The sequence below is a fragment of the Sinocyclocheilus grahami genome, unplaced genomic scaffold, assembly GCF_001515645.1.
Source record: "Sinocyclocheilus grahami isolate Dianchi unplaced genomic scaffold, SAMN03320097.WGS_v1.1 scaffold139.1, whole genome shotgun sequence".
Classification (NCBI taxonomy): Eukaryota; Metazoa; Chordata; class Actinopteri; order Cypriniformes; family Cyprinidae; genus Sinocyclocheilus; species Sinocyclocheilus grahami.
Window position 1 is genome coordinate 931949 of NW_015505318.1, and position 11517 is coordinate 943465.

The 11517-nt window shown below is 38.0% G+C and overlaps 1 protein-coding gene across 3 annotated transcripts in view; it reads left to right on the forward strand.

Annotated features, from left to right (window-relative positions):
• The window catches only part of LOC107591247 (serine/arginine repetitive matrix protein 1-like), a 17493-nt gene extending 8131 nt beyond the window's left edge, over positions 1–9362 (forward strand). For 2 of the 3 annotated variants that reach the window (XM_016280361.1, XM_016280359.1), the window contains 9 exons: positions 2569–3008; positions 3560–3934; positions 4111–4692; positions 4769–5390; positions 5990–6060; positions 6298–6459; positions 8281–8441; positions 8669–8759; positions 8870–9362. In XM_016280361.1, coding sequence (XP_016135847.1) covers positions 2569–3008; positions 3560–3934; positions 4111–4692; positions 4769–5390; positions 5990–6060; positions 6298–6459; positions 8281–8441; positions 8669–8759; positions 8870–8955 — 2590 coding nt within the window. In that variant the 3' untranslated portion in view covers positions 8956–9362. The remainder of the gene's footprint in view (positions 1–2568; positions 3009–3559; positions 3935–4110; positions 4693–4768; positions 5391–5989; positions 6061–6297; positions 6460–8280; positions 8442–8668; positions 8760–8869) is intronic. The other variant, XM_016280360.1, reaches the window with a different exon arrangement.
• Positions 9363–11517: the final 2155 nt, after the last annotated feature.

Sequence of the window (11517 nt, forward strand, 5' to 3'; positions counted from 1 at the left end):
GATTATCAGATAAACCTTGCGCTCTTATTTCAAGGTTGTTGTTAAAGCTGTGGTTATTTTAACGGTTTCCTTTGTACATTTGGTTTAACAACATTGTTAAAACACATTTCTCATTCAATGGAACTGTGCATATGCTTTAGACACTTAAATTTTTGCTTCGTCCATGCAATAAATAGCCTACGCAGCTTTCGACTGCTCAGGTAATGTCGTCGGTATGACCGAGAGCCATTGAAAAACTACAGAAAAGTAAAACTACTTCACTTTAGCATTACTGGCCACGAGTAGCCTACTAAGGAGAGATCACACATCAGCTGCTCAAAAAATGTGTCAGTGAGACGAACGGAGCGCGAGCGCAATCCTGTGACAGTCACTGCAGGCGGGAAATAGTGCAGCGCGTGAAGGAGAGATGCGAGGGCACGAACACTGTTCAAGGTCTCCATTAATTTGTGCTAGTAGTAATTTACTGTGTATATATTTTGAAAGCATTGAATCGCTATAGAAATCACAATTGATTCGATTCTTAGTGTTTTAAATCGATTATTGTCCGAAATCGGCAATTCACGATTCAAAAATCCATGTTTCAAGATCAATGCATTGCATCGTCAAGGTTTGTAATCGATGCATCGAGAAAACAGTGAATCGTTACACCCCTAGTTTCTGATCTTAAAGGGTTAGTTCACCCAAAAATTTTAATTAGCCCATAAATTACTCACCCTCAAGTCATCCTAGGTGTATATGACTTTCTTCTTTCCGACGAATTCAGTCAGAGTTATATAAAAAATCTTTCAAGCTGTTTAATGGTACTCAGCGGGTGTTGCAGTGCATCAGTCCAAAAAAAGTGAAATAAAAAGCACCCATCCTTAATAAAAAGTGTCTCACACAGCTCGGGGGGGTGAACAAACTACTCCGGTAGCGAATCGGTGTGTTTTTGTAAGAAAAATTACCATATTTAAAACGTAATAATAAATTTAATCTAGCTTGCGCTCACTGTTGTACACGGAAGCAGCTCCGGGCGGATGACGTATGAGATCGGCGTTGCGCATGCGCCGCTCAGAAGTGACAAATGCGGAAACGCAGGGGAGAGATCAAAACAATAGTCACGAATTAGAAGTACAAAACGAGGATTTGTAAAGAAGAATGTCAGAGGATTTCGATATAAGCCAAGAGGAGACTGGTTTTTCTTTGCTAAAGTAAGGAAACTTTGCTTCCTTTGCTCCTGTTAACAAACGTTGGTTTTCACGAGACTGACCAGTGCATGCGCAACGCTGAACTCATACGTCATCCGCCCGGAGCTGCTTCCGTGTACAACTGTTGGCGCAAGCTACAATTATTTAGTTATTTAGTTTTGAATGTGGATATTTTTCTTACAAAAACGCATCGATTTGCTACAGGCAGTGTTGGGCAAGAAAATGTAAAAATGTAATCAAATTACTGATTACTCCTTTTAAAAGTAATCACGTTACTGTTCTGATTACTTTCATGCCCATCGCTGAACTCATACGTCACCCGCCCGGAGCTGCTTCCGTGTACAACTGTTGGCGCAAGCTACATTAAAGTGATTATTTAGTTTTGAATGTGGATATTTTTCTTACAAAAACGCATCGATTTGCTACAGGCAGTGTTGGGCAAGTTACTCTGAAAATGTAATCAAATTACTGATTACTCCTTTTAAAAGTAATCACGTTACTGTTCTGATTACTTTATTTCAAAAGTAATTAGTTACACTACTAGTTACGTTACTTTTTTCTCCATGAAATTCATGCTGCAAACACGTGTTATAGCCTAAATAGAAAGTCTGTATACGCTTGCACCTGTTAATCGTTTATATTTTATGTTAGTTCATGTTGCTTTTGTGCAATAGATGAATAACAATTTATTTGTTTTAGATATTTTATGTTTAGATATTTCTATTTTGTGGGAGTCCCGTGAATCATTTTATTCTCCCGCATCCTGCACACACACGAGTGTCTACGCGCCCGCACCAGCACTCACCCATCTTCTCCCGCGCCGCACTGCTGTTGCGTCGGGTCTCGCGGTAGCAGGTCTCTAATCCACTGGTACTTGACTCGTGTGCTACATTCTTTTTACAATCTCTAGATTATAAAACTGCATTCTGTCAGCAATGTAACGCGGCAGTAATGTATAGAGACCTCGGCTTGTAACTATAATCTAATTACTATTTTGAAAATTATAACGCGTTAAATTACTCCGTTACTAAAAAAGTAATCAAATTACAGTAACGCGTTAGTGCCCATCACTGGCTACAGGAGGCCTTTTTTCACCCCCCGGAGCCGTGGGAGACACTTTTTTTTTTATGGATGGGTGCTTTTTATTTAACTTCTTTTGGACTGATGCACTGCAACACCCGCTGAGTGCCATTAAACAGCTTGAAAGATCAAATACAATTTTTAATATAACTCCGACTGGATTTGTCTGAAAGAAGAAAGTCATATACACCTAGGATGACTTGAGGGTGAGTAATTTATGGGCTAATTTTCATTTTTGGGAGAACTAACCTTTTAAACCACGTGTCGTTGTTACTTTTTGTAACATGGTTTCATTGGTGAGTTCCAGGAAACCAGCAGCAGTTCCAGCTCCTCCAACTGTAGATTTAGAGGAGGATTTCATGATCCTAGACGACGAGGCTCCTGTTCTTTTTGTCATCCCTCGCAAGGCAGAGGTCAGCAGGAACAAAAGACCTGTCCCAGCAGACACCGCAAAGGAGAATGTTCTTACAGAGCCACACTCTACAGATCAACTCTCACAGAGTGAAACAGATACGATTAATCAGCATGGGAAGGATGCCAAAAGAAACAAAGTGCAAATGGAGTCTGGTAAACAGAAACTGAAAGAAAAACGTGGAAAAGCCTCAAAAAAGAGTGGCAAAGGCCCTGTGACTCATGATAGTGTTGAGGATGGAGCAGACCTTGTAACTGAAACACTGGAGGACAGAATTTCTGATCAGACCTCTTCTCAAACTGTACAGGGACGCAAAACTGTGTCGACAGGTAAATCACACTTTTATGAAATCTTAGATTTATGGTGTATAAAAATTCTTTTTTTTTTACTCCAGTAAAAAGTGTCACATGGTCTTTCAGAAATCATGCTCAGGAAACATTTCTTATTATTAACAATATTTTTGTAAAAACCATGGTACATTTTTTCCCCAGTATTCTTTGATAAAGTTCAAAAGAACAGCATTTTATTTTTAATTTAATGCATCCTTGCTGAAAAAAAATAAATAAAAAAAGGTCTGACTGTGACCCCAAACCTTTTCAACAGTATTATTAAATTTTCTGAATCATATTTAATAATCATATACCAATATTTATAATCAATTAATCCCAAAATTATTTTTAGTGAATGTATAAAGTCAGTCCTTTGACACATTTAAACATTCATACCTTTTACTTTTTAAGGGCACTGTATTATAGTGCATATACCTGATCAATAATTTATTTTTACGTTTATAATACATTCATAAATAAAAAATTATATGATATATTTAAAGGTTACATGTGATTTATATTTGAAATATTTCTTTGTGTGATGGTTACAGGAAAGAAACGTGCAAACAGCAAGGCACCTGAGCCTGCTGATATTTCTGACAAAGATGAAACAAATACAGGTGGCAGCCAAGAAATCCTAGATCCTGAGTCTAGAGCCACAAAGAAATCATCAAAATCATCTAAACAGGAGAGACCCAGACCAAAATCTAAGAAGGAATCCAATAAAGACACTGCTGCAGCAGATCATCACTCCACAAAATCCAACAGAAAAAGAAAGAATAACAAAAAGGAGGAAACTGCCTCTAAGACAAAGAAACGAACTTCTAAACAACAAAAAGAGTTGGAACAAATAGATCCTTCCTGTGAGGAGCAAGAGCATGAACCTTCACCTGCCCTCAATGAGCAAAAGGAGAAACAAACGAGAGGTTAGTTCCTCCGACATTTGCTTAATTATGCAGTGCACTGGTAATTACAGCAAGCATATTTTTATTATTTTGGTTAGACAGACATCTAATACTCCCAACTCGGAGATTAGGCATCCTTAATAACCATCAGTGCAGAGTGCATGAAAACTTACAATGTTTTTTTTTTTGCACTGTAGCTGTGAATAAGCGATCTTCACCCAAGGAAGACGCTGTGGATCCAGACAAAAAACAGAAGAGAAAGGAGACAAAAAGGGTGGAACCAAAATCACAGGATCCACCAACAATAGCATCTGACATTTCTTCAGACAGTCCTATGTGTTGCAAGAGGAAAAGGAGACCTCCAGGAGAGTGGTGGCTCTCTAGCCCGAATGAAAGTACCACAGAGTCTCAGCCAATGCTAGCGTTGGATACGGCACAAAGACCGAAAGCCAGTACTAAAGCATCAACAAAGCAAGAAGCTGCTGTTGATTCTGAGGAAACGCAGTCTATCAGGCCTGCCCAGGGGAATCAGAAAAAGCAGAAGACTCCCAATGTGTTGGACAGTGCTAAAAAGAAGATAGCAGGTGACGATGGACATAATGCTGGAGCTGAGCAGAAGACTACTAAGAAAACAGGTGGTCGAAGGAAACCAAAATCAACACCCACTCAACCTCAAGTGGCATCACCAGGAGAGGAAGTGGGAGCTTTTCCGAATGAGAATGATGCAGAGATTAGTCCAGAATTGTGTAGTCCTAACAGACAGCACAACCTCCTTAGAGGTAAACTCATTCCCAAACTTGTACTTCTGTTGATTTAAGTTTTTGTACTTACTGTTTCTTCCTATAAATAAAACAGGTGAGAAGAGAATGTTTGACTGGGTCTACTCGCGTGAATCTGGATCTGCACAGAAACAGACTTCATCTTCTCTTAGAAGACCAGACAGTTCTGTGCCAGACAACGTTCCACAGAAAAGACAAAGAAAAGCTCCTTCCAATTGGTGGGAGGCACCACAGTCTCAGGAACCAGTCGAAGGGCTTCCCACACCTCGCAGTTCTTCTCCACAAAAGTCCAAACTAACAAATACTCCTCTACGTGGTGTGATTAATAAGGATGGAAATTCAATGAAATCACAAAAAACAAAGAATCACACCAGGAGCCTAAAAAGAAACATCATCAACACGCCAAAATCAATCAAACGCTCTTTAGCCTCAATGAATGCTATTTTTGCATCTGAAAAACCTGAAAACATGGTAAAAAGTGGACTAAGGTGCAGAAAACAGGGACGCAGAAACCTCCTTCGCTCTCTTGAGGACCAGTCAGATCACTCGAGTGAGAATATGGCCCAAAGTGACGATCAGCTGCAGGGAAACAGCCGTGCCTCTTTTGGCTTCACCAGTGGTGTTACTGAGGAGCCGTCAGGGACCAGAAACAAACCAAGTGTCCGAGTATCCAGGGGACCCAACGTGTTATCTGATGTGTAAGTTGAGTTATTAAAGGCAGATACCTGGCCTAAACAAATGAGTGTAAATACTGCAAATACATCTGCAGTTTATCTTGTAATGCATACTATATATTTAAAATAGATTTTATACAAGGTCTTTTTTGTATCAGTATAGTATATCTCTAGCAATAATACTTTTAATATAATAATGCAATAATTATATGAATGAAAGCAGAAATTGATATTTCAATTCAGCAAGGACACAATCAAAAGTGACAGTAGTTACATTTATAATGTTACAAATGATTTCTATATGTTAAATAAATGCTCACGATATCACAATATCCACAACGACATTAACTGTAATAATAAAAATAAATGTTTAATGAGCACCAAATCAGCATATTAGAATGATTTCTGAAGGATCATGTGACATTGAAGACAAGAGTAATGGCTTCTGAAAGTTCAGCTTTGCCATCATAAGAATAAACTATATTAAAATAAAAGAGTTGGTTTTATTGATGTTATATATTATATTTTTACCTTTGTCTAACCCCTGCATCAGACTATTAGGATAAAAATAACTGTTGTGTGGCCAGTGCAAATAATCACTATTTTAAATTATGCTTGTGTAGTGACGTGGCTTTCAGAAGTGGGCCGTCATCAATGCTTGAGCTTCAGCGACATGAGGAGGATGATGATATTAGTAAGTATTCATGTGCAAAATATTGTAAACCTGCAGTCTGTCTTTTCTGTGCCATCAAGTGGAATTGCGAATATAAGTTTATCAAACTCGTATGACTGCTTGGGCATGTTTAACTCTGTCAGGCCTCTAAAACATACAGTGATTTGAATGTACCACAGAACCATGTGTCTATCGAGAAAATCGATCTACAGCTGGCAGCTTTAACAGCATGTTTGTAACCATGACTCTTATTTTCAGACATGCCATCGTCTAGAGTGATGCCGCATGGGCGACAGGCTCCACGAGTGTTGGCGCAGTGCGATCTCTGTGGGCCTCCACTGCAGCCTATTGTCCTGGAGGAAGAAGATTGGAACAATCTGCATGAGTGGTTCTCTCACCTGTGGCCCCCAGCCTCTAAAGGTAATGACATTACACACATTACAAATGCATTAAATCAACACACAAGACTAATTTACATATCAGGTGTAGTAGCCAGGCTATGGTGACACTCTGCCCGAGCAGCCTTTTGTTGAGTGACGCATTCATAGGTACAATAATGACAGGAAAGGTGTTCCCCCTACTTGGGCCTGAACCTATAAAGGCCGTCACACACCAAACTGACAACAAAGTGCTAGTGGTGGCAAATGCAGACTGTGTTGTCACCTCATGATGCATGAGTCTGGGCTATAAAGTTGAGCTTTAACACACCTTAAAACTAAAACCAGCAACCAACGAGCACATGCGTAAATAACTGTCTATATCAGCATGAGGCAGTAGTCGACATTCGCCATTCAAAAAGAGAAACCAAAAATAGGACTGCAGATATATAAACCATAAACAAAGCAGCGATTGCTTACCGTTTTGAATATGATTCATGTTGATCACTTACTTCATTCCAGACGACTATGTTGTTATGATAATGTAAAATTAGATGAACCTTATTTGTAAGTCCTCTTCAACGGTGGCCCAACGTTCACCGATCGTGGGCTTGGTTTGTCATGGCCTTAACCTTTGTGTTAGTGGTGTTGTTTTGTAGTTAGTAGTTTTACACGAGTGGTTTTCTCAAGTACACATTCATTCGCATGTACAAGTTGGCTAATTACCTAATTACAATCAATAATTGCGTTTTATATTTACATAACATATGAGTTGTCTTTGATTCTAAAAACATCAGAAGCCTTTTGAATTCAATACAGATTTTTACTTTAAAGCACAAACTTCTGGGAACTAACTTAACTTTTTTATGTATGACTTATACCCATGAGTGGATCACTTCACTGAGTTGGGAATGTGCTTCCAATGAAAACATTTGTTTTCGACCATTTAACATTGTTCTCCTTTCATCATGCTTAATGATTTAAATCATCTCTTGGAATGTCTAAAGGTTTTTTTTTTTCAACAGGGTTTTTTCATTAAAGGAGCATACAGGGAGCATTAAAACAGAACAAATGAGGAAAACTGATAGCTTGGTCCATAATTCATGGAACTCCCCTAATACAGCGCGTATTTTTGTAGGACATGGAAGATAGCATTGTCCTGTTTTCCTGGGTTTTAACAAAAACCCATTAGGCTTTTAGATTATTGCAGAAAATATTTGAGATTCTTGCACATTTTGGGTACTACATATGATATGACATAGCGGGTTACTACATATGATATGTCAGTGTAATTATGGTCTCAATGGTATTCTATTCAACTGTAGTATTTATGAAACCCATTTAGAAACTATAAGTACAACCGCTACTATTGTAATGCAAATGAAGTGCTTAATTCCCTCAGTAGATTATTTAACCTGAATCTATGACATTTATGTCAAAATAAGTTACTATTTGTGTTATCTCAGTAAAACCATGAAAAATTCTAATTTGGGTGATGTATAGTGATGTATGTGTGTGCATTACTTTTTTCCCTTTCTGTTTTCCTTGTTGCTGTTTGTAATGCTGTGGCAGTCTAGCAGTTTGAGATGTTTGACTTCCACAGCGCTTTAAAGTAGAAAATTCAAATGCGTCACACAGTGCACCCCACAGATAATTGGTCCTCGCTGTGAGGTTCGGTTGTGAAGCATCTAACGCTTATCACATAAAGAACGTGAGATGAAGACACAATCATATTGGGGGTGGTTGTTAGTATCAAATATAATTACATGTGCTTCGGCAGCCTAAAATGTTGCTTATTTTCAGTGCACTTGTGACTTGCTTCATATAGCTGATTCACATGCAGTGTTTTTGTTCTTCATTCTAGATGGGCGAGTTATTAGTCCTGATGACTTCCACTGGCACTCTTATGGAGGCCGAGCAATGGGCCACGTGGTTGACCTCCAGAGCCACTCTTTCTCACATGGAAAGATACTGCTGGGGTCATTCATGAAGAAACCCTTACAAGTGGACCTTGATACGGTTTCTGTGAGTAGAAAGTGTATTTTATTTTATATCTGTTAATTGCATAACCACAATAGTGACCAGTATCCGTTTTGAGATATAATTGTAAAAACAAGTTCATGAGAAGGTTACAAGACAGTTATTTGTTTTATTATCCCTTTTTGCCTATATGACGTTTTCATCATTCCAAGCTGGAGTACACTCCACACTGTTTAGATTATATATCAACAGCACTGTTTCATTTTATTAAGGTATTCAGCATTATCTCAAGTTGTGTGCGTGTTGATATTGATGGTGTAAAGTCAGTCTACAATTCTGGACAAGTGTTGATGATACCCGCTGGTGAGTGAAAACTTAAATCAGAAATTTGGTTTTACTTATTACTAAATAATAATAACTTGTGTTCTTGATTTACCACATTTTATTTTACTTGTATTTAATTTTTGTTACAGGACAAATGTACAGCATTCAAAACCTCTGTCAGGAGCCTGCAGTGCTGATTTACCACAGGACACAGTCAAGTGACACACAGAGCTGATTGATGTTGTGGCTTCCATCAATTTCTTTCAAATATTCAGCTGTATATTTTTTTTAAAGACAAATTTGTAGATGATTGTTTCAAAATGCCATACAAGTATAGTTGTCTAGCAAAGCTAATAAATGCTAGTTGTTTTGTGTAAATAGCTTCAAGAAAATGTTAACCTTAAAACACTTGATTTTATGATGCTCTATGAAAAGCTTTTCAAAACCGCTGTCTTACTAATATGCATGTACATTGTTGTCTTTGATTTTCCCTCAGAATGCAACTGTCTAGTTATTCAGAACAATTTTGTCGGGTTGTCAGCAGAGGTCAGCAGATCCTCTGCTATATTACATTGCTGTGCATGTCCAGCTTTGCCTCTTTTTATGCTCAAAAGTAGTGCTGTTTATTTGAGGTGCATGTAATAAAAAAGAAGGGGGAAAAAAGTACAATTTTCATTTTGTTAGGAACCACTTCATTTACAGTTCATCAATGTATTGTCATGCAAGTGATTTCACAGCATTTGTGTTTGGAATATTGATTCTACTTCTGCCCTTTTTGGAAAAGTATTTATGTATAGACTTGTAAAAAACATTTTGTTTGAATTTTGTACTCCTTCAGTTCTGAAAGAGCAAAGAGGTACAGAAGCCACTGCATTTGCTTTTTTTTATAAAGTAAAAATATATTTGTGAAATAAGAAAAATAGATATACACATCAGACATTTCCATTTTTGTAAAGTGTATAGATAGATGCTTAAGACTTTAATCCATTATTGTCTCTTTAACATTTAAAAATATTTGTGACATTCACTTCTGAACACAATTTCCCCCCTTGTCACATACAAATCCTTTTTGTGAAGACCAAGGGATGCTCTATCGTTTAATTATGCAGCATGCTTTTAACCTCAGACATGCAGTGGGAACGCAACATGAAAAATATGACACAAAATACCTTAAAATGGCTTTTCATAGCAAATCATAACACGTTACGACACAAGTTTATCCCTTGGCCATAAGGCGCCGCTAGGAATATTTTAAACAAGTGTGGTAGTGATAACACAGATACTTTTTGTTTATAAAGATAAATTATTCTTGCTTTAACCAGCATACGGATATAGTTAAGATACCCCCATCCTCATGAGGTTTTCAAACCAATCTACACAAGAGTCTCTTTCATTGTGTGCCTAAAAAGAGAAATGGTTTGTTTACCACAAATTCTAGTAAATTTGGGATTACTTTGTCCAATCAAACTTTAGCAAAGGTTGGAAATGTTTCAATTAATCAGAGTGTCACTTTAATCACAGTAAATCCCCCATCAGCAGAACTGTGAAAAAGTCGACAATTTGCCGTCTCTCACTTGTTATTGTGCTGAAATAGCAGTAGCTACGGGCACCAATAATTCACTCTTTATCATGCAAACCCACCTGTGGATCCAGTCATTCCACTTTTAGAGGACAATTGGTTGAGAAAAATGAGCAGATCCCTGGAAAAACCCATCAGAGAGCTGACTGATGTCGACTGGAGACCAAAGATATGTCAAACCAAGCGATTAGCAGTGTTTAATGGAATGACTTCCCACATTTCCCATTGAATGTTGTGGAAAATGCCAACATATATCATGGATTTCTTTTATCTTGCTGTTGACGTATACACCCATACATCGTTGTAAAGGTTAAGTGTAGAGACCCACAAGGGTAGCTGAATGAAAAAAGTGAGGTGCAGTACTTGCCCAAAATAATGATTAAAAATATAATCTGGACAGGGTTTTCGTGAAGAGCCTCTTGGGTTGGTCTTTTCTCCACAAAAGCAACTAGCAGTGGGTCAAATTGAGTTAAAAATAACTCAAAGCTGGCGAGTTTTCAGTCGCTTCATAAGCTTCAGGCACTATGAGCTTAATGCATTAAAACACTGCAACCCTTTTCCTCGCTTGGTAACATTGATTACTGTGCTCTCACATTTGTGGTGCTAAGTGAATCTGAGTGCAGATGGATGAAGGACATGGTTCAGGGTTGAGAGAAGCTCTAAAAGGGTACCAGACACAGGGCGACCGAAAGTAGGAAACTAGGGGGGTGAATTATAAATGTTCAGGAAGACAAATCAATGCTCCCCAAACCACATTTCCAAAAGAGTAGAGCTTTGACATTAAAATCCTGACAAATAGGCCTATGTAGAAAGGGCTCATTAGATGAGAGTTTTGCAAAGCCATGTTGTGTACACTTTGCTATGCTCACTAGCATGTAACTTTAACATTTTACAATCTTATCTGGTAAAAACCTTTTCTGTATGTCAATATGAGTACTATTCCTATCAGAACTGATTCTACGAAGGCGCTAATCACAGTGTAGGTTTTAGGAACAGCAGGATTCTGGCAGGAAACATTATCAAAGGATTTCCAGAGTAGCCTATAATGTAACTTCCTTCCATTGTTGAAAATCTTCTCTAAACCCATTCGCTTGGTGCTGCGCACATATGTTACTTTCAGTTAAGCCCATTAAAATCAAATCAGCTAAACAATGCATCTCTTTTACTAAAGCGGTCGCTTAGAACTCGATGGCAGACTTGGCAGCATCAAACAAATCA